Source organism: Verticillium dahliae, genomic scaffold (genome assembly GCF_000150675.1).
Source record: "Verticillium dahliae VdLs.17 supercont1.2 genomic scaffold, whole genome shotgun sequence".
NCBI classification, from domain to species: domain Eukaryota; kingdom Fungi; phylum Ascomycota; class Sordariomycetes; order Glomerellales; family Plectosphaerellaceae; genus Verticillium; species Verticillium dahliae.
Genome location: NW_009276916.1, coordinates 688,902 through 715,206, shown reverse-complemented (window position 1 = coordinate 715,206; position 26,305 = coordinate 688,902). Strand labels below are relative to the sequence as shown.

The window sequence follows — 26,305 nt, the reverse complement described above, 5'->3', positions numbered from 1 at the left end:
CCACACAGCACAGGCGGCAAGGAACGGTGCATCATCAGGCAGGCAGCGGCGGCGCACCAGCCACACACATTTAGGCCAATAGGTCCTTAGCGTTCCGACGCCACAATCATTCAATCGGGGGCTGGTGGAACGGTGGGCAATCCAACACAGCCAGCTTTCCTGAACGCGTTTGCTACTGCAATCCATGCCCGTCATCTGATGCCTGTCAGGACCACAGGCTCATCAGCATACCATCACTGGAAAGGCAATGCGATACGCTCACTCCTCGGTCCATGAGCACTGCAGCAGGTTCTACAGGTGATCGCGGACGCCCAGTGGACAGCGTATTTGCTCTCGTTGGGATCAAACCTTGGAGCAACATCAATGATTACCTACCCACCTAGGTACCTGAAACGCGAAGGCCCAACTGCATATCGGGTAGTCCTTCCTCACAACCGCAGGGCACGAATTCTGCACGGCAGAATAGCCACCCTGGAAGAGGAACAGGCTACTGAAATATTGGATTAGCAAGCGTTCGAGTGCAGTCACCGCTGCTTCGCCACACACCTAATTCACCAAGGGAACGACCTGCTGCCTCATTATCGGTCACACGAAGGGCGCACTTCTTCATCTCCTCTTCTACATCTCACGATTTATTCCACATTTCCACTCCCCGGAACGGGATGAGCAACATGGCGGGGGACCTACAGGATGTCAAGGAAATCCAATCGATCTCCACACCCGAGCCTCCTCCTGAACAGCAACTTAGCAATGGGCGGGCCAACACACCCAGCACCCCGGGCGTCTTCACCTCGTTTGACTGGGAAGACTTTGAGGCCAGGTATCACAAGGCTCTCACAGATGCCGATGGCAAGGAACAGGAACTCATGAATGAGTTCAACGAGCTGGTCAAGGTGAGCACTATATTCCCAGTCTAACGTCCTTCGTGGTTACGTCGGACTCATACGGGCCGTGACTTTGTAGTTCTTCAACATTTGGGCAGCATCATCGAGTGCTCATGATACTCAGCGCGCAGTAAAGCGACTCCAAACCCGACAGCGTTTTGTCAATCTTTCTGAGCAGACAATGGCGCAGCGGCAGCAGCACAGTCAGTTCTCAGCCCCCCCAATCGTCAGATGCATGCAGCTCTTGCTAACACCGACAAAGTGACTGAAGTTCTTCAAGCTTTCCAGAGTGCCTTGGCCCTTCTTGGTCAAACCGATTCTTGATCACCAAGGCAGGTTTGTGATGAAGCCAATGCAATTATGCTTGAGAGATGGGAGTGGGGGCCGGGTTTTATGTATGCAGATGGACCTGCCTGCCACCTCACTCCCTCGATGTCAAGTCTTGTTATTGAGCATCAAAAACGACGCGATGTAGCAGACTTTATTCTGTCGTGCTCAATCGGCAGATGCGAATTCGTGCCGTGTCGTTGCTCCGCGAACCTGCTGTGCACGTGACCCTGGCTCGTCCTGGGAAATGGCACCTGAAGTTTTCCTCATTGCGACCAGACGCGACCAACCTGATCTCATCAACGTCGGGTTTGGCCTCAGCACCAATAACTTTTTACGCCGGCGCTAATAGATTGAGACCTCGCCCCGATCCATTGCTGTCCGTCTCTTTCTTTTTAATGGTAAGGATGGCCTCTTCAGCAAGAACACCTCGAGCTGTCCATGCGGCATTCCCACCACCACAGATCAGTCACGTAAGCATCTTCTCCGTCCCACACCCGCGTCCCTGAATGCCGCCACTGACATGCTCATCAGCACGAGCTTGTGGCTTTCCATGAAGCGCACTTTTCACATTCTGCTATCGGCGGCTTTACTTCTGACTTTCTCAACCCCCAGAGAGAAGCTTCTCAAATTCATAACCTGGATGATGCCGAGCCTGAGTTACAAGACGATGATGACGGCCTCGGCTACTACGATGACGGCGTCAAACGCACTTTGACCGACGAACAAATTGCCATGTTTCGTCATTCAGAGCTCGAGGCTTTACGTCGTAAGGGCGAAAAGCTACCTGTCATCGTTGATCAAGCCAGCGGAAACGAAGCTGAAGATGGCGAAGTTGAAGATGGTGGAAATGCAACCTCCAACGCAAAGCCAACCCCGACTGCATCCTCCGGGGCCGGTAAGAAAAAGAAGAAAGGCAAGAAATCCGCCCGGAGCAAGCCGTATGAGCCGAAACCCGATCTGCGAAAGCGAACTTGGGACATCGTTGAAACGGGTCTCGACACTCTTGAATACGACTGAACGTACTTCGGATTCTCGCACACCATCTCGTCGTCCACAGTGTCTACCGAAGGCACCGAAGACCCTCAACCGATGAATAATGACGCGCTCGCACCTCCTCTGAGGTATTCGTCTGGCCAGACGATTGCCCACTTGCATCCCTCACGGCAGAAAGTAAGTAATGACTACAGTATGAACCCATTCCTCGCGATGATGAAAACCATTGTATCGTCATCCTTAGTCGGAACCTATCAGCTTGATAGGTCGAGCGGTCGATCTTGGTTGACTTCTCGGCCTTGAGCTTGGACATGTCGAGCAATAATCTTCTCTCTGAGCGCAATCCTCAAACTCATTCATTTTCTCCTACACTGGTGTCCCACCTAGCTAACGCTGCGGTCGTATTAAGAATAGGGCACATGCCTGCCTGCAGTCAAACTTGGCCCCTCTCATAGGCCTGCACCTTAGCAGACGCATGCGAGGTGCAGGTACGAAGCGTGAGGCCTCGAGGAAGATAAGCCATTCCCTCGAGGGAGGCGATGCCGGGCTGCTGCTACACGCGCATCACGGAATCCTTCTTGAGGAGTCAGCATAAGCCCAGCACGATGAATTCTGCGGGCGTTAAGTAGTGGGTACGGCGCTTAAGGATTATGGAGGCAATGTGACCACCAGCCCACCAGCAAAACCCTCATGGGCCTACAGGCATCTTCGGGTGACACGAAATCCGACATGAGGTCACTTTTGTGATTTGAGAGGAGAGTGACGGGAAGATGGGAACAGAAGTCACCGAGGTTTACCTGCAAGCGCAACAGGACGCGTCACGCCATCGAATTGGACGCTGCGCAGGTGTATGGCAGATAGGCTTACAGAAGAAACTCTTGATATTGGAAGTAGCGTTAAAACCCGCTGAGGCCAATTGAATTTAAAGTGGCATGCGACAGTGGCCCCCCAATCAATCCTCCAGTTGAACTAGATCAAGTTCGGTGACATGGTCATAAATGAGCTTTGGACTTTCGGTGTGCGGGCCAAGGTGGACTCACGGTGTGGGAAACGCCGCATGCGACAGGCGCGCGGGCGGCTGAACCGGGCGCCAATCACAGGCCAGGCTGCCAGGTCTGATTTTGGACATCCCACCTTGATTTACTCCCTCTCCGATCATCCACCTCGCATCACCCCGTTGATGAACCGCCAGCCGGGCTAGACCCCTCTTTCCCGCGACATAGTATCCTTCATCACCACCACCACGCCACTTCAGTCCTGCGCGGGAATCGCCAGGCACCAGGAGCCCAAGATGGCGCGGGTCTACGCAGATGTCAACCAGACCATGCCCCGCAGTTACTGGGACTACGACAGTGTCAACATCAGTTCGTCTCTCCAGGGCGTACCCACGACAGTCACCTACTTGCAGTTATGCTGATCAGGTTCTTCATAGGCTGGGGAGTTCTCGAGAACTACGAAGTGGTCAGGAAGATTGGTACGTTCGTCCTGCCCGCGCGACGGCGCTTCCCTCAGCTCCCTTGCTTTGCGCGTTCCCCCACTACTGGCACCGATGCGCATCGTTGAGTTATCACGGCAGGCCACTGACAAGACATGTGACAGGGCGCGGCAAATACTCCGAGGTCTTTGAGGGCATCAACGTTGTCAACTACCAGAAATGTGTCATCAAGGTTCTGAAGCCGGTTAAGAAGAAGAAGATCAAGCGTGAGATCAAGATTCTCCAGAACCTGGCAGGCGGACCAAACGTCGTCGCATTGTTAGACGTCGTTAGGGATAGTCAGGTATGCGCACAATGACGGGATGCTGTATCGACTCCACGATAGCTTGCTGACTCGAGACTGTAGAGCAAAACGCCTTCCCTGATCTTCGAGCATGTTAACAACATTGACTTCCGAAGCCTGTACCCAAAGTTCAACGATCTCGACGTTCGCTATTACATCAACGAACTTCTGAAGGCGCTTGACTTCTGTCACAGCAAGGGTATTATGCATCGTGACGTTAAGCCTCATAACGTTATGATCGATCATGAGAACAGAAAGGTATAGCTTGCCAACATTGCTCCGATGGCCGAACATGTCGCTGACTCACGCCACTAGCTGCGCCTAATCGACTGGGGTCTGGCCGAATTCTACCACCCCGGCACAGAGTACAACGTTCGCGTCGCCTCGCGCTATTTCAAGGGTCCTGAGCTGTTGGTGGATTTCCAGGAATACGACTACAGCTTAGACATGTGGAGTCTCGGAGCCATGTTCGCAAGCATGATCTTCAGGAAGGAACCCTTCTTCCATGGCAACAGTAACTCGGATCAGCTCGTCAAGATTGCTAAGGTGCTTGGAACCGACGACTTGTTCGACTACCTCGACAAATACGAGATTGAGCTGGATGCCCAATACGATGATATCCTTGGGCGGTTCCAGAAGAAGCCTTGGCACGGCTTCGTCACGTCGGAGAACCAACGCTTCATTAGCAACGAGGCGATTGACTTCCTCGACAAGCTATTGAGATACGACCACCAGGTATGTCCTCATGCACTGCGCATCATTACTCGCAATACTAGTGACTAACAATTTTGCCAGGATCGCCTTACTGCCAAGGAAGCTCAGGCTCACCCCTACTTCAACCCCGTTCGCGACCCCGAGACGTTCAAGCAGAGCCTTCGGGAAGCCGACGCATCTTCCACCTCCACCTCATGATTGACGGCCCCAGCATATGATCTACAATATCAATCAGAAGAAATAGGCGCTCAATATTCGAGTTCACAAGTGATACCCTGACATTGCCACCGCAGCGTGCGTCTTGGCACCGCAAGGCCAACATCCGCGCTGAGGGGCCTTTGAATCTCAGACTCGAAGTACAGATGCACCGACTCTCACCTCACTTGTCTCCTCACCTCCGACTTTCGACGACACTCGGTTACAATTCATCTCTAAACGGACCCCTTCTGTCCAGCTGGACGGACGCGCCACTCGTCTCTCTTCGGTTCTTTGTCAGCGTCGGGAAGCTCATGCACGTTCAAACGGCCGGAAGGAATTAATTCAGTCATGGGAAAGGAAGGGTGCTTCGAGGGGAGTACACAGCGGCTACGGTTGGACGGACTACGGCATGGCAATGCGAAGGAGGGCTATGTTGGTTTAGGGCGGATAGCGGAGTTGTCGTTTGATTTTCTCAGGAGGCATGATAAGAGGAGGGGTTTGGGAAAAGAAGGACATGCTGCACAGATGGCACGTCTCTTTGGTTTCCCCTAGTTGCGTTTCTCCATTGCAGGTGTATGGTATTCCAACGAAACAGCGATTTAAATCTGTGCGTGTCAGAATATGTTTGTTCACCGTTTGTGACAATCGCTCCGAGGGCTAGAGCGAACATGACGAGACGAGATATTCTGACCCTGGTGTATTCAACAGATTGTATGTGGTTTACATATTGAAAAGTCTATCCTTGGAGGCAGGTGAAGCAGAAGTCCCTGTCGCAGCTGAACCCATCCACGCCGCACCTGCGCAGCTGTCCACCAGGCGTCCGAATGAGCGATCCCGCCTGGCTTCCTGGAGACGCAAGTCGCTTCCTCTTCGTCGGCGTGCTCATCCCGCCAAAGCCTTCCCGTGCCGTGCGGAAGCGCAGCCCGCTGCCTCCGCCGCCGCTGGTCACGAGGCCTGCCGGAGACATGATACTGCCGCGACTGCGCAGCGGCGAGGAGCCGGCGAGTTTGGCGAGTGTACTCTTGCGGATGGAAGAAAAATCAACTACCCGAGGGGGTAACGCGGACCCTGTCCTGGGGGTAGACCAGGAATCGAAGATCAAGGAGATCTCGTCTTCTTCGGCATCTCCAGGGCGGAGGGAGAGGATGCTGCGGCGGGGCGAAGGTCTCTGAGGCGTCAGTATTTGAGCCTGAGGGGTTGCGGTCTTGCTGGTGCTGTTCTTCTGCTTCTCGGGTTCGTTGTTGCTGGCCGCGAGCGGCGAACTTTTGGGAACGTCGGCTCCCACGACATCGGCTTCTGCTTGTGGTGCCTGTGAGAGCTGTACGATAGCCGACTGCGCTTCCTCAAGTACAGGAATGGATGTCTTATGGTGGAGGTCCTTTGTCTTCTTCCTCTTATTCTTCTGCTTCTTCTTCTTCTTCTTAGAGCTGCAGGTACTTTCAGAAGCTAGCGGCAGCGTGGGAGACTGGGCAGCAGATTCTTTGTCCTGAGTCGACGCGAGGGGCTGTGACACCTTCCGTAGCGATGATTCCAGGTTCTCATCAAGGCAATCTGAATCAGGCACCTCAAGTACAGTGTTCTTCTGTGTCGGTTGCTCGTCGTTTGAAGTCTGCTGCAATGGTGGCAAAATGCTAGAGTTGGTTGGTAATTCAGGCACTGAATCGACAGCTATTGCAGTTTCTGACTGTTCTGTTGGCCGGCTTGTACGCTCGTTTGATATTTGCGACGGCAAATCGATTGCCACGTTGAGGGGCAGCTCTTGAGCTGCAGATTCTGGCTTCTTGACCTGAGGTGGCGTCGCAGCCTTTCCGGCCATGCTCTCCTGTATAGTCGAAACTTCGGTGCGGTCTCCCCCCTTTTTTGATATACCTGGAAGCACAGAAACCTCTGGTATAGGCAAATCAACCAGTCTCTGTTCTCCTTCCATAGCATGCGCTTGTGTCTTTTCGGGTGCAGCTGCAGCTTCTGATTCTCTTGGGAGTGCCACATTCGACAAGTCGGGAGTTTGAACAGATCGGGAACGCGCATCAGGCTTTCCAGTAGTCGGTACTACGACACCTTTCGCAAGCGGAATTCCACTCTCTTCGTCGGAGAACTCGTAAGAAGGATCAACTTCGTTTCTTTGGTAGATTTCTGTCGACGCTTTGTCAATCGTCTCTTGAGGCTTCACTTCTGTAGGTGGCTCTATTGCGGGGGCTGAAGAGGACAGGGAGGTCAACGCTTGAGAGTCAGGGATACTCGATGCGACGTGCTCTATCCTTGCCGGAGACGCATTTGCCTTAATCTGTGACATGGGAGGTGTATCGGTCCGCTCGGTGCTCTGGGGAGGTGGTTCACAGGCTATGTCGCCCACCTCTGTCAGCCCTGGTGGTTCCGGTCGCCTGGGAAGCTCGATAACAAGCTGTTGAAATCTGGACTTCCGAGGTAGCTCGTCTACCTGAACGGGGAGTGTTGACTCAGGAATAGTATGCTGCGGTATCAGTTCCGGTGCTTTATTAGAAGTATTTTTCTTGGGCCGGCTAGGCCCTCTCTTGGCTGTGACCAGCTCGACGTGAAGTTGTGAAATTTGATCTGGCGGCGTGGTGTTGACTCTGCTGCTAATTCTGACGCCAGGGATTGCAGTTTTACTTCGAGGTCGACCCACGGGTCTGATGCCTTTCGCTTTTGCTGGAGGCTTTTTTCGCTCTTTAGCTGAATTTCCTGGATGACTGTGGTCGCTGTCGTTTGGCTGCTTCGCTTCCCCACGATTTCCCCCATCTACTTCTTGACTCTTGGGTGCCGATTGGAAGACTTTTGATTTACTTGGACTTGTAGCCGCCGATCCAGTCGCAACATGAGAAAGAATCTCATCCTCGTCGTGCCCATCTGCTGGTACAAGAGAAGGCCTGCGCTGCCCCGACTGAGCAGAGCGTCCGGGACTCTTGCAGTGACGGCTTGAAGGCGATGGAGCAGGTTTGTACGGGCTCAAAGGCCACACCATGTCGCTCGGAGGCAGCGACCAGATAGACTCCTCATTCTCGGCAGCCGGGACACTGTACCTGGTAGCTTGAAATTTGGACGTGAAATTATCGCTAAACTCCGGTGAAGGTAGCCGTGGCGTCCTCCAAACCGGATCGGTAGCACCATGGTCTGGCCCCCATGCACCTCGAGACAAGGGCGAGGAGCGTGGAGGGGCATGTCGAGAAAACGCTAGTTTTGAGAGCCTGTGCTCAGTTCCAAGACCGCCCGGTGTTGAGAGTTCGGGGCCTTCTCTGCGTTGGAGTGCTGAAGTGGCAGCCGCTTGGGTTGGGCTGGGTGGCGGCGGTTGTCGGTCCTTTGAAGCTCGAGACTCCTCCTCACCTTCCCCTGCCCGCGAAGTGTCGCGCGGCTGTGGCTTTGAAGAGAAATCAGGTTGCCCTTGCTCGTGACCTTCTTCTTCAGAAGTCATAAACGCATCTTCCAGAAGCATGCCCCCGTCTTCTTCAAGAACACTGTCCACGCCGCCTAGGCCCAGTCGTTGGATGTGGCCATTGTCGACAACGATCTCTCCTGTTCGTAGGTCGATCTCATCTGCAATTCCTGTAAAGTCTCGTTCGTACTTTTCAAAGATGTGCTCGAATGTCGACTTGAGCTTGTAAGCAGCGAAGGCTCTGGACTCGGCGAGTTGGAAGCCAGAGTCTCGTTGATGGTCGACATTCTCGAATTCAAAGTCAAGCTCATCGTCTTCATGCTGATGGCGACTTGCTGGTGTATGGCTTAGTCGCTGGCGCTTTGCGGGAGGCTCCATGTCGGTGCTTGAGGAGCCTCACGGAGAAACAGGCCTTGATTTCCTCCCCTATTGATCTGACACGGAGCTCACGACTTGCTTTGCGCCGCCTCAACTGATATCGCCCGGATCCAGGCACTGTGAGGTGAATCTACTCGGTCACTGGAGCGACGTCGAGCCAGGGGCTTAATTGAGACGCGCTTTGACGCGGGTAAGGTGGATGTGATGGAGCTGTCCCACGCGTCTGCATGTGACGCTTAGGCCACGCGATCAATAGTGCCCCGCAGGTGACACTGTTGACCGTCCTTCTAGTGGGGAACTATAGCGTACGGTCGCTGGACCTCGAGTAGTAATTACGGGGAGGCTACCCAAAAGGCCCCGCCGCGCGCGCTGTGCTGCTGGTGCAGGGTACTTACTGATGGGGGGTGTGACGCAGCTTGGGAACCTGTCCAACCACACCAGTCCAGTCCCTGGGCTTCAACTCCAAAGCTTCCTTCAACAACCAACCAAACAATCTTTCGCTGACGAACAAGAATACCAAGATTGACAGCCACATACTCCATGCATGTTGCAGCCATGTTGAATTAGTGCAGGCTATACACAACGCATCATGTATTGCCAAAAGTGCCGCACGCCACTCAAGCTTGACAGCTCGCTCGACGAGCTCAACCCAGCTGCCTATGACCTGCTCGTGGGTTCGTCATGACTGATCTTGCCACTCTTGACTGCCTGTCTGACGTTGACAGCCAACTCCTCACAGCAACAACTCAAGCAGTCACAACTGTCCAAAGGATCTTCACCGCAAGACCAGCAGAGAAAGGCACTCTACGATCGCGTTGCGCAGAATGCTGCACCAGCCATGTTCAAGCGCAACGCCGGCGGTGGATCACAACGAGATCCAAACATGTCCTTCATCTACCTGACCGAGTCCCAGGTCGCCCAACCTCTTTCTTCTCGCCACGAGCCCTCCAACACGAACCGACGCTCAACAAGACCGAATAGGTCCACCGAAACAAACGGCACGCGCGAAATGGCCAAGACACACGAGATCGAGCGCATCCACAAGCTGCACGAGATACTGTCGGCGCGGTCAGATATTGACCACCCCGTATGTGTCGAGTGTACTGATATGCTGGTGGAGGGTCTGCAGAAGAAACTCGAGGCTGCGAACAAGGAGAGAGACGCATATGTGGGTTTCCTGAAGCAGGCCCAAGCCCAGCAGCCGAGCGAGGAGGATATCAAGAAACAACAGCAGTCGCTTGAGAAGGCAAGACAGGCCGAGGCAGAGGCTTCCGCCGAGCTGCTTAAACTGGAGAAGGAGAAGGCAGCCGTAGACGAGGAGATTCTCGGCCTGGAAGACGAGGCGCGGGCGTTGGACCGGGAAGAGGAAGAATTCTGGCGCGAGCGAAACGCCTTCACGGCCAAGCTGTCCGAGTTTCAAAACGAACGAGACAGTATCAACTCCAAGTTCGACCATGATTCACGCCTCTTGGAGAAACTACAACGATCCAACGTGTACAACGACACGTTCTGCATCAGTCACGACGGCACTTTTGCCACGATCAACGGGCTACGGCTGGGCCGCCTGTCCAACAAGGCTGTGGACTGGCCTGAGATCAACGCGGCGTGGGGCCATGCGCTCCTGCTGCTCGTGACAGTGGCAGAGAAGCTGAGCTATAAGTTTGACGGCTTTGAACCGCAGCCCATGGGGAGCACCTCCAGGATCATTCGATACGAGCTCCCGTCGCCTTCGAGCAGCCGGCTGGGGTCGCACCGAAGCGGACCTCCGCCGGCGCCGAAGAAGCACGTGCTCGAGCTCTTCTCCAACGGCGACCTGCCCCTCGGTCTAACGTTCATGCATCGCAAGTTTGACAATGCCATGGTCGCGTTCCTCGAACTCGTGCGGCAGCTGGGAGCGTACGTGCACCGCCAGACGTCAGCCGAGGGCCACCCGCTGAGTCTCCCCTATAAGATTGAGGGTGACAGGATTCACGACGTCTGCATCACGCTGGGCATCGCGCAGGACGACGGGTGGACCAAGGCGTGCAAGTTGACGCTGACGTGCTGCAAGTTCCTGCTCGCCCACGCTAGCAATGTCAGCTCGAATGCGAGAAATGGCGGGAACTGAAAGGGTCGGCCTATCGCAGGTGGGAGAGCTGTAGGATGGGAGAGCATGGCGTTTGGGGAGGCACAACTGGAGTACTAGTCATTTTGCGACCGTAGTGTTTGCGTGATTGAGGCCAAATGAAACTGAAAAGTCTCCGGCCCATCAGACAGGGATCAGAGATACCATCCGAGTGTGCATGTACATGTACCCTTGGATGATGCAATGAAGAAGGGTGCAGCGAAAAGTGAGGGGGTTTGTGGTCACCGACCGAGCGAGACAGACAAAGAGAAAAGGAAAGAGGGAGGAGCCTCAAATTGACCCAGCTCAAGAGTACCTAAGCAGCATTCGATAGATACCTAGCTTGGCATGTCAACCTTTGTACATGTCGACCGACAACTTGTCCTAACTAACTACCTTACATGTCGAAGACATCTTCACGCCCTTCCAAGTGCTATCGCCATTGGCATCTGTCTCCCAGTTCGCCCGCACGCGCCACCTGCCACGGCTGGAACGGCTGAGGTGGTCACCGCCAGACCAGACTACTAGGCATGCTTTCGGTTAGGCCAAGGCGGGAGGTTGCAGCCTCTGCATCTGGATCTAACCTCAAATTGATTCGGCGAAGAGAAAAAAAATCGATGCGATGGCATTCGACATTGGTCAACATGGTGGGACATTGCTGGTGGGGGCGACCATCTTGCCTCTGCTTGGTAAGGCAGTGTGGATGCTCGCCCACGTTCGACTCATCTCACCGAAGCGGCGGCGGCGTGAAGGATGACAACCGCGGACGACGAAGTTTCGTCGTTGAACGAGGGACCAGGACCCCCAGCATCCCCTCCTTCTGAACTCTGCTCGTTTGCTTTAATAGTGATTCGATCCGGTACGGTGCCAGAATTTTCGTTCGATTCGACGTACAACAACACCCGACTCGTCGATTCGAACCTGGGACCTTCGACTTGGGCTTTACGGAACATTGCAGACCCCAGTGCAGGCGACTAGGGTGGCTGCCGAACCTTGCGCGTATCTCGTACACGCGCTCAAGTGAGGAGTTGAGGTGAGGCTGGATGTGTGCAGACTCATCGGCATCACGTCAGCTTCCAATTCTAGGCGTCAAAACTCGACTCACTTCTTAAGAGTCACCTCTTGGAAACACTACGAAGTACCACGGCACCTTGAGCCTTTCTTCCCCCTCGGCGACGATAAACACTACGGTGCTCCGACACAGCAATACGATACGGCACGACACATTTCCCTTCTGCGCCGTTCCACCTACGGCCCCCATCATGTCTCGCGACTCGACGTTACTAGGCGGACTGGCCGCGATTCTGGCCTTCATCGCCCTTTGCACGCTCCCCGCCCTCTCAGGTCTAATCAAGCAGCTTCGTACTCGCGCTCCAAAGGACAACTTTTACTCAGACCAGGATGGCAAGAGTACGCCTGAAGCTGTTGCTGCCTTCTCCAACCGCTGGCCAAAGGTCTTCATTGCCTTCTTTGCCGCTCTCGGCTGTGCCACTTCAATAACGCTCTCCGTTCTGTCCACCACGAGCTCCGAAGGACGGCAGGGTCTTTCCCTGCAAGATTGGACAACCACGGCATCGTGGGTGAGTACACCTTAGCATCGAGTCATGCATGCATATAATATTGACCTGACATTCACAGCTTCTGCTTGCTGTACAAACTGTTTGCATCATTGCAACAAATGACTCGGTCCTGGCCTACAATGTCGGTCTCTGGACCTGGCTCAGCAGCTTGCTCCTTCTCCTTCTTCTCCTGGTACAGGACACCAGTCTTCTGGGAGAGCTTCTTCACCGTGACAACGCGTCCTTCGCGCTCCGTATCGTCAATCTCGTCGCGGCCCTGGGTCTCACTACAGCCAGCATCACAGTGCAACGCAGGCCTGATGTTTTTGTAGATGGCAAGATTGTCGATCGCATGCACACCGTATCCGCTTATAGCCGCTTCACCTGGAGCTGGTGTACCGGCGTCCTCAAACAAGCGACAGCCAAGAAGGACCTTGAGGTCGCTGACCTTCCCCGGCCCGACCACAACACGCGTGCCAGGGACCAATCTGCGCAGTGGAAGGCATACAACTTCAAGGGCCCTCTCTGGAAGAACGTCATCTGGGCGTTCCGCTGGCCCCTCATAATTCAGTGGCTTCTCGCCATCTTCAGGAACGTCGTAAGCTTTGCTCCCTACTGGGTCACCCTTCGCATCCTTCGGGCACTCGAGGCGAGACAGCCAGGAGAAAAGCTCAGCGTCGAGACCTGGATCATGGTTTTCTGGCTTGGCCTGACCGTTCTAGCCGATGCCTGGTTCTCGGCCTGTCTGTTCTGGATCTCCTGGTCCGATGTGTGCATCCCCCTGCGCGGACTCCTTTCTGCCCTGATTGTCGAGAAGGCTATGCGTCGCAAGAATGTCAAACAAGCCAGCAAGACAGACGCCTTGAAAGTGAGCACCAATGAGGACGGCACCAAGAAAGACAGCCAGGATGAGGAAGAGGAATCGGATGCCGATGCCCTCAAATCCCAGCAGGGTGTCGTCAATCTGATAGGTGTTGACACCAAGCGAGTGGCCGACTTTGCCGCTTTCCAATTCTTTTTCCCTGCAAGTGCTACCAAGCTCGCTTTCGCCATGTGGTTCCTCGTTTCCCTGTTAGGCTGGATCCCTTTGCTCTCAGGTCTCGCCACTTGGGCCGTCATCTTGCCGTTCAACATCTACTACACCAAGGTGTATTCCAACGCGCAGGACCGTCTCATGAAAATCAGGGACCAGAAGCTGACCCTCGTCAACGAGAGCTTGCAGGGCATGCGTCAGATCAAGTTCTCCGCACTTGAGAGACAATGGGAGGGCCGGATCCTTGCCATGAGAGAGCGAGAGCTCGGTGCCATCTGGGACGTGTTCAGAAGCGACTCGATGCTATTCGGCTCCTGGGTCGCCATCCCGGTTCTTCTCGCTGCGACGTCTCTTGCCGTGTACGCCTGGATCAACGAGACTCTGACACCATCTGTCGCATTCGTCAGCATTGGCGTCTTCAAATCTCTGGAGCTTGCGCTATCCCTGATTCCCGAGCTGACAACAGATCTCGTCGATGCCAAAGTCTCCATCTTCCGAATTGAAGCCTATCTCAATGGACCCGAGATCACGCAGACCATCACAGAAGGCCACGATATTGCCTTTGAGAACGCCGACATCGCTTGGCCTGTCGATGAAGAAACCAATGACGCCGATCGTTTCATTTTGCGCGATGTCAACTTGAGCTTCCCAGCTGGCGAGCTCTCGGTCATCTCTGGCAAGACCGGGTCTGGAAAGAGTCTGTTGCTCGCTGCTATCCTGGGCGAGACGGATTTACTTTCCGGCAAGATTTATGCCCCCAAGGCGCCGACCAGAATCGAACGCAACGACAGTCAAGCCAACGCCGGCAACTGGCTCCTTCCCCACAGCATCGCATACGTCGGCCAGATTCCCTGGATCGAGAACGCCTCCCTCAAGGACAACGTTCTCTTCGGCCTTCCGTATGACGAAAAGCGATACAAGGACACTGTCTTCGCATGTGCACTGACTAAGGATCTGGACATGTTCACCGACGGCGACAAGACGGAGCTCGGCACCAACGGCATCAACCTCAGCGGCGGTCAAAAATGGCGTGTTACTCTGGCTCGGGCAATTTATTCTCGCGCCGGTATTCTCGTGTTTGACGACATTTTCAGCGCTGTTGATGCCCACGTCGGCCGTCACATTTTCGAAAAGTGCCTGACTGGGCCTCTCAGCAAAGGTCGAACTCGGATTCTCGTGACACATCACGTTGCTCTCTGCGAGTCAAAGACCAAATACATTGTCGAGCTCGGCGACGGTACGGTTCAACACAATGGCCTTCTCTCTGAACTGGACGAGGATGGAACGCTGCAGCTTATCAAGAGCCATGAGCAGTCCCATGCCGACAACATGGGCGACGACGAAGCCACAGCCGTCAACTCGGAGCAGGCGTCAGACGTTGACGTTGACGCCATTCAAGTACTCGAAAACGAAGACATTGACGGCGGTGTCATCAAGAAGGTGCCGTCCAAATCCGCACGCCAGTTTGTCGAGGATGAGACGCGTGAGCAGGGCGCTATCAAGAAGCACGTTTATGCCACGTATCTTCGCGACAGCGGTGGCTGGTCGTGGTGGACCCTGGCTACGCTCATCTTCGTCTCCTTCGAGGTCATCACTCTCGGCCGATCCTGGTGGCTTCGTGTCTGGACCGGTGACACTGCGGAAGCTCATGTCCACGGACTCGAAGAGTATGGCCATATCTATGCCACGACTCTCCAGCACAGCACAATCCACACAGCTTCAACGCCTTTCCGGACGACACAGGACCGCAGTCTCAATTATTACCTTGCTGTTTATATTGCCATCTCCTTGGGCACGGTAGCTCTTGGTGTCATGCGCTTCTTCTACCTGTTCCTTATGAGTCTCAAGGCGAGCAGGCACATGTTCCGAAATATGACGCACACGGTCCTGCGAACGCCGCTTCGATGGCTCGATACGGTGCCCGTCGGCCGCATTCTCAACCGTTTCACCGCCGACTTCAACATCATCGATAGCCGCATTGCCATTGACCTGACGCTGACGCTCAACTCGGCCCTCAGCGTTATTGGCATCTGCATTGCATCCATGTTTGTCTCTCCGCTCATCATTGTTCTGGCGACGATTCTCCTTCTGATTTGCGCTCGAATCGCTCTGCGTTACCTCGACGCCGCGCGTCCCAGCAAGCGCCTTGAAAGCACGGCCAAGTCGCCCATCTTTGAGCTTTTCGGCTCTGCTCTCACGGGCGTGACCACTATCCGAGGCTTTGACAAGTCGCATAGCTACATCAATGCCTTGTACACCAAGCTTGACGACTACGACATGGCAACATGGCATCTGTGGCTGTTCAACCGCTGGATGGGCTGGCGCATGTCCATTGTGGGTGCCATGTTCTCCGTCGTCGTGGCTGCCATGATCCTGGCCGATGCTGAGATGGACGCCGCGCTCGCTGGCTTCACCCTGTCTTTCGCGCTCGACTTTTCCGAGTCGGTCCTGTGGGCGATCCGCAACTACGCAAGCATCGAGCTCGACATGAATGCTGCCGAGCGTGTTGTCGAATACTCGGAACTCCCCACTGAAGAGCAGGGCGGCGAAGAGCCCCCGGCCATGTGGCCCACCGAGGGCCGTCTCGAGGTCAACGACCTTGTTGTCAGCTACGCCAATGATCTGCCGCCCGTCCTCAAGGGCCTGACGTTCAGCGTCAACAAGAACGAGCGCATCGGCGTGATTGGCCGGACGGGCGCCGGAAAGTCCTCTCTCACCTTGGCGCTGTTCCGTTTCCTCGAGGCGCGGTCGGGAAGTATCCACGTTGACGGCCTCGACATTTCCAAGATCAAGCTGCAGGAGCTCCGCTCCCGCCTCGCCATCATCCCGCAGGACCCGGTCCTCTTCTCGGGCACGGTCCGAACGAACCTCGACCCCTTCAACGACCGCTCGGATGCCGAGCTCGAGGACTCGCTGCAGCGCGTGCACCTTGTCGGCGCAGACGAGTCCTCGTCCCCCGGCACGCCCTCCGGACCAGCCTCGTCGCCCACGACTGCCGTGGCAAAGAACACGAACCCGTTCCGCAGCCTGTCGTCTGCCATCTCGGAAGGCGGACTCAACCTCTCGCAAGGGCAGCGGCAGCTCCTCTGCCTCGCCCGCGCCATCGTCGCGCGACCCAAGATCATGGTGCTCGACGAGGCGACGTCGGCGGTCGACATGGCGACGGACGCGCTGATCCAGCGTTCGATCCGCGAGGAGTTCACGGACTCGACGCTCATCGTCATTGCGCACCGCCTCAGCACGATTGCGGACTTTGACCGGATCCTGGTGCTGGGCGAGGGCAAGGTCGTCGAGTTTGGGTCGCCGAAGGCGCTGTGGGAGAAGGGACGGGACGGCGTCTTCCGGGGCATGTGCGAGGAGAGTGGAGAGAAGGAGAAGCTTCGGGACGTGATCTTTGGGTGACGAAATTCAGCAGCAGTTTGCCGTCACTCACAGCAGCATTCCTTGACTAGATTGTACATGGCGAATGTTTATTTCTTCGTTTTCTTTTTCATATGTATCAGGTTGCCTCGTTTATCGTCTCGTGCCTTGTCTTTTGTGACAGCAAGAAGTAGCCTGTCAGCGAAGTCTCGACCGTGGCTGTGAGTGGATAAGGTGTTACGCAAGCCAATCATTTACATAAGGTAGGCAAGATACCCAGTTGATTGCTGGTAGTTGATCGTAAGGGGAGACTTCGGTGTTCCTTATGCGAGGGGCTCCTACGACGGGTAGTGCTGTCAAGGTTCCCACGTCAGAATGATGAAGGCCCGTATGGAATCTGCGAAGAGTGCAGTACGTGTAGGTTGCCCACCACCGACCGTCGTGTGGCCGCCATCTCATCCGCGCACTGGTTGACTGGGTCTTCGCAGCGTCCAGGCAGCTCGCTACCGGCTCACCGCAGAGGATTCGCCGGCGCACGAGGAGGCTTAGTACCTATGGCTGCGCAGGGCAGGAGGTGATGTGCAGTAGGGGGGCGGTAAGGGGGGTGGGCAGCTGGAGATAATGCACCATGCAGCAGATGACCAGGTGAGAAATGACCATTCGCGCGCTCCCTCGTGAGATGCCCAGGCGCGGGACCCATCCGAGCACAACACGAGCAAAAGCTGGAAAGAGGGAAGGCGGCCATCAGTGTGAGGCAGCACGATCCAATCCATTGCCCATCTGCACCTGCCCTCCGTCTCATCCTGGTAACACGACCACGTCAGGCAGGCACGTCCCAGACCGTCCCCACTCCTCCCGCTGCGGCCTCCACTCACAGCCCGTCTGTTTAGAGCCTGTCAGACAAGTATCCGCTACCTTTACCGTGCCTGACACCGTCACCACCAGTTCGTATACAGTACCTGCTGTTTGGCTTGGGGACCTGGAGCAGCCACTGTAGGTAGGAGCAGCTCGTGACCATGACCTCCAGTTGGCTGGATCGCCTTCCCACCTACTACCTACCTAGGTCCTTACCTACACCTTTGCTTTGCCTGACCTTACTGTTCACAGCAGCAACCAAGCCTGCCATGCCAATTCCCATTTCCGATCTTCTACTTTGAATGACTTTCTTTCCCTGCCTACCTACTCGACCAGTCACTCCGACCTGTCGCCATCGTTCTTCCATCAACGACATCTTTTCCAGCTGCTGAATCTACCTGATACTTTGTTGTAGTGGGCCTCCACCTACAGAGAGCTCCTGCTCGTAGACCTTGTCACTCACTCCCCAATCTCCCCCACGTCAAAACATATCGATCAACAGCCAAACGTTAGCACGAACCTCCCCCCCTCAAGCCACAGAAACACTCGCCACGAATCCCGTCCCAGCAGACCTGAACTCGAAGCGCCAGCTGCGACGCATCGTCTACAAACTATAACTAGAACCTATACCAAACCTGCCATCGAGACTCGACAAACACATACTCCGAGCTAGCCCCCCCTCCCATCCAAGCCAGCTCGTCTGAGCTCCCAAAGCGTATCGGCCATTGACGAGTACCACCAACACACGCTTCACATGCATCTCTCCTTCCGTCCTCCACATACGCTGCCGACACGATGAAAAGCACACCTCTGATTATCAATTGGCATGACCAGAACGCCCCAGTCTATTCCGCACATTTCGAGCAGTCAGGCAAGGGGCGGCTGGCTACGGCTGGAGGGGACAACAACGTCAGGGTACGTCAGCTACAAGCACAAGCAATTGACGAGGGGGCGGATTCCCCCCCCCCTTTCAATGGAACAACGGAGGCTGACCAAGGGCTTCTAGATATGGAAAGTCGAGGGCAACGGCGAGGATCGCAAGGTCGAGTACCTGTCCACCTTGTCCAAGCACACACAGGCAGTCAACGTCGTACGATGGTCACCCAAGGGTATGTTTTGCTCCGAGCTTGCTCCAATCTGCCTCTCTCAGCTAAGCAATCTGTTAACCAGGGGATATGCTCGCATCCGCGGGTGACGACGGCAATGTCATCCTCTGGGTGCCCGCCGAGCACCATGCCGGTCCAGCATTCGGCAACGAGGGCCTCGAGGACAAGGAGACATGGCGAACCAAACACATGTGCCGCTCGAGTGGCTCCGAGATATACGACTTGGCATGGTCGCCCGACGGTACATACTTTATCATCGGCAGCATGGACAACATCACGCGCATCTACAACGCCAGCTCCGGCGTCTTGATACGCCAAATCGCCGAGCATAGCCACTACGTGCAAGGCGTGACGTGGGACCCCTTGAACGAGTTCGTCGCCACACAGTCGTCAGATCGATCTGTTCACGTCTATTCTCTCAAAACGAAGGACGGACAGTACACTCTAAGCGGTTCACACGACGACAAACCATCCAAAATCGCGAGCCACAACAAGAGTGAACTGCCGCCACGGCGCATCTCATCCAGCAGTCCGGCGCCTCCCGAGTTCGGCTTCCGCTCCACCTACCTGGCCGTCGATGGCACTGCTGGCTCTCCCGTGCCATCTGCTCCCGGGACGCCGACCTCCATTGCGCTTCCCATGAACCCGCCCAGCGTCATCAGCCACAGCCGGCGATCTTCCTTCTCTTCCTCGGCAAGGAGGTCTCCCTCCCCCGCACCGTCCATGCCTCTGCCGGCTGTCATGCCGATGGAACCGTCTCCGAAGCCACATGCCTCTGCGAACCCGAGCCATGGTACCAAGAACGCCAGCCTGTATGCGAACGAGACGCTGACATCCTTCTTCCGGCGGTTGACCTTCACCCCCGACGGCAGCCTGCTCTTGACGCCCGCAGGGCAGTATCAAAGCCAGCACGTCGCCGACGCCAAATCTACCTACGAAGTCACGAACACAGTCTACATTTACAGCAGGGGCGGCATCAACAAGGCCCCGGTTGCCCATTTGCCAGGCCACAAGAAGCCGTCGGTGGTCGTCAAGTGCTCACCCATCTTTTACACCATGCGAACGGCGCCTGTAGTAACGAAAAACATCACCATTGACACGTCGTCGGCAGAAGAACCCATTCCGGCTTTGCCAGAGCCCGTTTCCAAACAGTCTCCTGGATCATCCGTCATGGACCCGCCGCCGCCACCTGGGTCATCCTCAGAACAGCAGGCATCGAGTGCGACACAGGTCAGGCCGAGCACGGAATGCCCTGTAGCAGCACCCGGGCCAAAGGCTGCCTTCGCCCTGCCTTATCGTATGATTTACGCCGTCGGCACACAAGACTCCGTTCTGCTCTATGATACGCAGCAACAGACGCCCATCTGTGTCGTCAGTAACCTTCACTTGGCGACGTTCACAGATTTGGCCTGGTGAGTGCACTCCTTGATAGGCTTTGTGTGTGAAAATTGCATGCTAACAGTGTGTAGGTCAAGTGACGGTCTGACGCTGCTCATCACTTCATCTGACGGATTTTGTTCCACTCTCTCATTTTCCCCTGGGGAGCTCGGCCAAGTCTATCAGGGCGAGGTGCCGACGGCGAAGAATCCTGTGCTAGGCGCCACTCCTTCATCAAACCAGAACACACCCGTGCCGACGCCTACCTCGGTCTTCGCTCCACCATCACCTTTCCCCAACAATGGTCTGCCACAACAGCAGCGGACTTCGGCGGGCGCAATGACAGCGCCATCCCCGCCGTCTCATGCAGGCTTTGCCAATCCTCCTCCTCAGTCACCCGCTCGGTCAAACTCGACATCGTCTGTCGCCACGCAATCGTCTGCGGCCCAGCCAGGGGTTACGACGAATCCGTCCCTGATCGTTGGCAGTATGCCCAGTATCACAGCGACCAACTCGGGTAAGATTACGGGGGTGCCACTGACGACGCCGCCCGAAACTCCCAGCACAGCTGCCACGCAGCCCAGTGGTGTCAAGCGGGAAGCCAGCGACGGGGACAAGGACGGAAGCCAGCCCAAGAAGAGACGAATCGCCCCCACGCTTGTTGAGGAGAAGAAGCCTTGAGCGAGACGCGCAAGTCCAGGACGGGTGTCGCTTGGGAGCATGTATAGTACATGTTGCGGGCAGTAGGTATACGAAGCAGGTCAAGGGCGGAACAAAAAGGTACAGGTCGTACATTTGTGGTACATTTGCGGCGTTCGTTTTTGATAACACGCGGCGTTAGGCGGACAAGGTAGGCAGGGAAGGAGGGACAGCTGTATAGCGACGGCGACCGCGTTTCCCCAACTTGGGTGTTTGCGCTTCAATGTGATACTGTTTTAATCGCATTGCCCTTGTTGGCGCATTACCATTGTGGGACATGGCTGTCGGACAGTTTTGCTCACCCGCTCGCTCTTCAAAACATACGTAGTCACTGCTGGCTGATTGCACCATCGGGTTCAACTACATCCATACGGCAGCAGCCATCTCCAAGCGCCGGGGCACCGAGGGCCATCTCTGGGGGTTTCCTCGATGGAGTTTCGTAGATTTGAGTGTCGTAGATTTATCCTTGGGCGCAATTTCAAACTTTCGTGCCATGGCGCTGCCTGTGTCGTCGTCGTGGGTGAGGCCAAAGCATTACGGGATGTGCGGGTAATGACCGATAGCTGGATGAATGCGGTGCTCAGGACAGAGGCCACATTGGTCTGTGCCGCTATTGCTGGCGGGTAAAAGGGCTTGTCGTCGTTTCATGTGGTTTCCGCCTTCAGGGCGACGTTGGGTTCAGTCTCGTCAGCGTATACGACAATGCGGTCCTCTCATGAGGACTGACGCGGTTTTCGATAAGAACTCCAATCGGTGCTAGGTCCATGCTAATGGCAAGAGAACGGTTCTTTGGATTGTATGTGCGTTTGTGTGTATGTACCTATCTACGTACGAATTCTCGAGCACGGGCGAACGGTAACGACGGCGAGAGAGGTTACCTCCCGGCGCTGGGTGTCTAGTTCAACCATACCACGTGATGCATTTCGGCCAGCAAGGGAACGAGACATTCGACAGGAACATCAAGAGATCAACGACTACCTATCTTGTACTTATAGAACGAACAAACGTCTGCGACTGTAGTAACTGACGTGTGGCACATAAATAAGCTATCAATTCATTACACTTGCAATGCTTGGTCTGTCTGCACACGTCCGGCTTTGTTGTATGCGCGGCGTGATATGGCATGACGGTTGTGCATAGGAATCATACTACTTTTCAAGCATCTGTTTTCCCGGACTATGGCTGGCGCTGAACTGAATGCCGCTCTATTCTGCACGTCTTGACATCAACCAACATGGCCACCAAACGCCCGCGCAGCCCAGGTCAAGCTCTCATTCCCAACCCTTTCATCAAGAAGCGAAACCTAGAATGGGCCCTCAACGTCCCCGAGGACGCCGCCCAAGCAACGCACCGCCAGGCAGCTGACGACAGCGATGACGACGACGCTGCTCAACCGCCCCCGCCAACAGCCGCAGCCATCGAATCCGGCAGCGCCACCATCGCCAACCACGCCGCACACTTCAGCGCCGTCCTCGCCGGCGCCGCCCTCGACCCCTGGCCCCGCGGCGCCCCGCGCCTGCCCACGGCCGCCTTCGCCGCCCTCTACGCGTCGTGCCTCGGGGCCCCGAGCGGCGCGCACTTTGTCGTCCACCAGCACGACCACCCCGTCGCGGGCACGCACTACGACCTGCGGCTGCAGATCAACGGGGCGAGCAGCGCGAGCTGGGCCGTCATGTACGGCCTGCCGGGCGACGCCGGCTCGGCCCGGCTCGGCCGCAACGCAACCGAGACGCGCGTGCACTGTCTGTGGAACCACCTCGTCGAGACGGCGTCGCGGGCCACGGGGTCGCTGCTTGTCTGGGACACGGGCACGTATGAGGTGCTCGGGCGGCGGTCCAAGTCTGCGCCCGAGGTTGATCCTGAGTCGGAGCGAAGCGAGGACGAGGCCGAGGCCGAGGATGGCAGGACGGAGCAGGAGAAACTTCGGGATGCCTTTGCCGAGAGGAAGATTCGGGTCCGGCTGCACGGCGCAAGGCTGCCGAGGGGCTATACGCTCAATTTGCGGCTGACGAAGGAAGAAGATCGGGAGGGGAGGGAGAAGGCTAGCAGGTCAGCCAGCAGAGCGGCTCCGCAGAGGAGGAGGCGAAGGATGGTTCAAAAACAGGACGTCATCGTTGAGACGAGCGAGGAGGCCGATTCGTCGTCTTCCGAGAAAGAGGAGGAGGAGGAGCTGGACGATGCCGTGCTCGAAGCAAAAGAGGAAGTCCCGGAGGAGGAGTCGAACCCCCTGGCAGGCCCGGCCAATATGTCACAGGCTATGCGTCAGGAAATTGAGGAACTGGAAGACGCTCAAGTCCGCGCCACGAACGCCTACCCCGGCGCAGAGAACACCATCGGCAGCGTCCACCAGCGTAGGTGGTACCTCTCCATGGACCGAGCGGCGAGCGGCTTCGTCAAGAAAAGGAGAGGGGGTGGGGCGAAGAAGCTACGCTGGGAGTTAGAAGATGAGCAAACCCCGGGTGAAGACGGACGTCTGACATACCCCTTTCATGTCCGCGGACCCGAAGTCGAGCGTAGTCTCATCACGGGCCGTCTCGGTAGTGACGTCCTCCGTGACGAGGGCGTCGTGGACTTCGTAGGCCGCAAGGGGTGGCGGCCCGTACTGCGTTGAGCTTGTAAATGGCAGGACCCTTGAAAGGCAGGTCGACGATACTGATATCAACCAAGGTTGACAGCAACGCTGCAATGACAGTACTTCATTCGGCGGGATTCGACTGCATACACATCATTTTTCTGTCTGAACCATCATTTGTAGCTTACTACAAACACAACTCGACACTCTTTGAACAAGTTGTTGTACATACTCGTAAGCCTCTTGGCCATTTTCTATTTGTATCGAGTCCTCTACTTCTATACAACTTTTACATCTCGGCGTCCCTTGTGTTCCTAAAGGATACTGGACATTCTCAATTGCCACATCAGTCATAACACGTGTTCATACATCATCCTGCGTAGGCGGAAGCACCAGCGCCCTCCGCCCCTTGACATCCACCACTCCCTCTTTTCCGCCATACACGTACCGTACCTGCAGCACCTTGGCGGTCCCGGGCGCGGGGTCCCAGAACCCAAGCACTCCGCTCTTCCTCACGCCTGCGGGGATGACGAGACGTCCTTGACTGTCAATAAGTGCCGCCGTCGCGACTGTCACATTTGCGACTTTTCCAGCGCTCCACAAACTGCCGCTGCCGTCTTCCAGCGCAGACTGGACGCCATACTTAGCATCTAGAATCACGAGACCATTTATCTCACGCCGACGCTGCTGCTTGGCCTCAACGGGGCCCGTCAGCAGTGCTGCAACCTCCTCAGCCTCGGCCCGTTTCCTCGCCATGCGTGATTCGATCCTTTCTGTTTTGCTCGTCCCGGACACTTCTGCTTTGGAGGCTGGGCGCTTGGTCGATACGTACTGCATCCCGGCCATGGTGAGGAAGGGCAGCAAAGCAGCCCAGAAAACAACACCCACAGATGCCGTTGTGCCTGGCGATGAGAGAAGCAGAGGAAGACTGAACCGGTGCTTGAGGCGAGACCAGTACAGCGATAGGTGGATAGCGTGACTGCCAACGCCAGCCTCAAGTCCAAGTTTAGCATGGACGCCCACGCGCCACAGATTTCGAACGGCAAGATGCCGCTCGAACATTGAGTTGGAAGCAAGCTCGATCTCAATGCGGCTGTTGGTACCGGAAAACGAGCTGCCCAAGCCAGAGACATCCCGACTGTAGCGGAGGGACCCCGTGGCTGTACTCGAAGTCAATGACGCATGTGCAGACCAGGACCCGTCCTCTGGGCCGTCCGTTTCGTGGTCTAGTCCGTATATACCTCCACTGATCAGCTGTGGATCATAGCGTCCGAGAGCTGTCAAGGGCCGCACAGAAGCCGTGGCAAATCCAAGCTCAAGTGTGGGTGTTGAAACAAGAGAGAGCCCGACACTAGGATCACCCCCTTCAACCCGGTTCTGGTTCGCTGAAAGGGTGCCAATCATGTCTCCTCGCCAACCATCGCTGCCGGCACTGATATAGGCAAGGCCGTTCCCCACTGAATAGCTTAGCCCGGCGGCGGCCTGAGAGAGGGTTTGGGAGGCTATGCGTGAGGACTGCGTATTCACTTCGATGGTTAGAGGTTTCTTGCCGACAGCCACCTCATGCGAGAGACGAGTGCCTAGCCTCCGTCCCAAAGGGTCACAGTAGAACTGAACAAACGACTTCAGAACCCCACCATCTGCGGTCCGGCGGAGAAAGTCCTGATGCAAATCGAAGTTGACGCCCGGGGAAAAGGCACGTGGGGGCAGACGTTGGAGCTTGGGGCTTGGTGTTCGAGGCGTGTGCAAGGGGTGGATTAGGTCGGGCAGGTTAGTGGGGATGGCTACCACATCGAAAAGACCGTAAGCTGAGCCCGATAGGGTCAGCTCCGGTGCAGGAAGGTAAAGGTTCGGGGCTGCCGTCAGCTCGGTAAGCGCGCCAGTGGCCCGCGCGTGTGATGCTAATCGTCGGCCGTCGACAAGACTCATCAAGAAGCGGCCGAAGTGAGGGAGAGCAGTTGTCACTGACTGGCTGAGTGCAAAGTCGAGCGGCTGTAAGAGAACATTTCGGTTCCCTAGTTGGCGCGCACCCTGGACCAAAGGAGAAGCATCGAGACGCAGGGTCACGGCCGACGATTCCAAGTCTCGGCACCGGGCGAGCCATTGGTGGTGTACCAGGGCGTCTTCGTAAAGCTCCTCAGAATTCTCCTTTTGGGAGTCGTCATCTGTGATAAGCCAGGCTCGCGACCTCATATCGTAATGAACTCGCCTCGCCGGGTCGATGAGTGTCTCAAAGGCATGCTGCGCCTCGTTCAGATAGGCCGTCGCCAGAGGGCTCAAGTTCTCCGGGTAGGTGTCGTCGAGGAGCAGAGCCAGCAACGTCCAATATGCCCGTCGAATGCGGCGTGGGGTGAGCAAGGGGTCTCGAGGCAGACAGAGAAGGTCGTAATAGTCGCCCGATGAGCCACTCTCGTCGTCGTCCTCACTGTGTTCGATGACCGTCTGACCAGGCCCGTCGACCTGGCCCAGATCCAGGTTCAGACCACCAACGGCGACGAACTTGTCACCGGCTACGTCACCGGCCTCGGATGCAACTGTGGCTCTCTCAAAGATGGAGGACGCATCATCGTCAAAGTCGAATTCGCTTCTCGTGGCGGCAAAATCGCCAAGGGAGAAGCGCGAGCTGACGGAGCGAAGCGCGTGGGGGTGCAGGTGGGAGGGATAGTCATCGTAGGCCACGGATGAGCGAGCCGATGGGACACGCATCGAAGGTCGGCTTCTCCGGGATGCGGTGCTGCGATTGCTGAGGCTGCCATAGTTGGGCCGATTAGGTGAGTCAGCCATGTTGCATTGGTGCGAATGCGAGGCCGGGGAAAAGAGGAAGAGGCAGGGCACAAGGAGAGACGGAAGGTAGAGGCGGCAACGCTGACGGGGTCCGATGATGATACGTGACGATGGCAAGATGATGGTGGGTGAGACGAAGACAAGCGGTCGGGTGGTTGTAGGGCAGGATGTGAAGATCTAGAGGTGACCTTGA

General features: G+C 56.1%; 8 protein-coding genes across 8 annotated transcripts; 6 read left to right on the top strand and 2 right to left on the bottom strand.

Annotated features, from left to right (window-relative positions):
- Window positions 1-174: 174 nt before the first annotated feature.
- Window positions 175-3,169, top strand: VDAG_01030 (uncharacterized protein). The gene is made up of 5 exons (XM_009649916.1): window positions 175-893; window positions 964-1,087; window positions 1,147-1,684; window positions 1,746-2,384; window positions 2,617-3,169. The coding sequence occupies exons 3-4, from the start codon at window positions 1,391-1,393 to the stop codon at window positions 2,229-2,231; spliced, it is 780 nt and encodes a 259-aa protein (XP_009648211.1). The 5' UTR covers window positions 175-893; window positions 964-1,087; window positions 1,147-1,390; the 3' UTR covers window positions 2,232-2,384; window positions 2,617-3,169.
- A 191-nt stretch (window positions 3,170-3,360) lies between these two features.
- Window positions 3,361-5,514, top strand: VDAG_01029 (casein kinase II subunit alpha). Its single transcript, XM_009649915.1, has 6 exons — window positions 3,361-3,571; window positions 3,640-3,681; window positions 3,807-3,985; window positions 4,049-4,243; window positions 4,301-4,720; window positions 4,781-5,514. Exons 1-6 carry the CDS (start codon window positions 3,499-3,501, stop codon window positions 4,895-4,897), a joined length of 1,026 nt encoding a protein of 341 aa, XP_009648210.1. The 5' UTR covers window positions 3,361-3,498; the 3' UTR covers window positions 4,898-5,514.
- A 119-nt stretch (window positions 5,515-5,633) lies between these two features.
- On the bottom strand, window positions 5,634-8,663 carry VDAG_01028 (uncharacterized protein; the record flags this gene model as incomplete). The annotated part of the gene is made up of 1 exon (XM_009649914.1): window positions 5,634-8,663. One exon carries the CDS (start codon window positions 8,661-8,663, stop codon window positions 5,634-5,636), a length of 3,030 nt encoding a protein of 1,009 aa, XP_009648209.1.
- Window positions 8,664-9,252: 589 nt separating this feature from the next.
- Window positions 9,253-10,770, top strand: VDAG_01027 (beclin-1; the record flags this gene model as incomplete). Its single annotated transcript, XM_009649913.1, has 2 exons — window positions 9,253-9,337; window positions 9,389-10,770. The coding sequence occupies 2 exons, from the start codon at window positions 9,253-9,255 to the stop codon at window positions 10,768-10,770; spliced, it is 1,467 nt and encodes a 488-aa protein (XP_009648208.1).
- Window positions 10,771-12,029: 1,259 nt separating this feature from the next.
- On the top strand, window positions 12,030-16,761 carry VDAG_01026 (ATP-dependent bile acid permease; the record flags this gene model as incomplete). Its single annotated transcript, XM_009649912.1, has 2 exons — window positions 12,030-12,347; window positions 12,406-16,761. 2 exons carry the CDS (start codon window positions 12,030-12,032, stop codon window positions 16,759-16,761), a joined length of 4,674 nt encoding a protein of 1,557 aa, XP_009648207.1.
- A 1,608-nt stretch (window positions 16,762-18,369) lies between these two features.
- Window positions 18,370-20,738, top strand: VDAG_01025 (chromatin assembly factor 1 subunit B; the record flags this gene model as incomplete). Its single annotated transcript, XM_009649911.1, has 4 exons — window positions 18,370-18,489; window positions 18,581-18,683; window positions 18,745-20,092; window positions 20,150-20,738. 4 exons carry the CDS (start codon window positions 18,370-18,372, stop codon window positions 20,736-20,738), a joined length of 2,160 nt encoding a protein of 719 aa, XP_009648206.1.
- A 1,252-nt stretch (window positions 20,739-21,990) lies between these two features.
- VDAG_01024 (uncharacterized protein) lies at window positions 21,991-23,367 on the top strand (the record flags this gene model as incomplete). The annotated part of the gene is made up of 1 exon (XM_009649910.1): window positions 21,991-23,367. The coding sequence occupies one exon, from the start codon at window positions 21,991-21,993 to the stop codon at window positions 23,365-23,367; it is 1,377 nt and encodes a 458-aa protein (XP_009648205.1).
- A 250-nt stretch (window positions 23,368-23,617) lies between these two features.
- Window positions 23,618-26,112, bottom strand: VDAG_01023 (uncharacterized protein; the record flags this gene model as incomplete). The annotated part of the gene is made up of 2 exons (XM_009649909.1): window positions 23,618-23,642; window positions 23,777-26,112. The coding sequence occupies 2 exons, from the start codon at window positions 26,110-26,112 to the stop codon at window positions 23,618-23,620; spliced, it is 2,361 nt and encodes a 786-aa protein (XP_009648204.1).
- Between the last annotated feature and the right edge of the window lie 193 nt (window positions 26,113-26,305).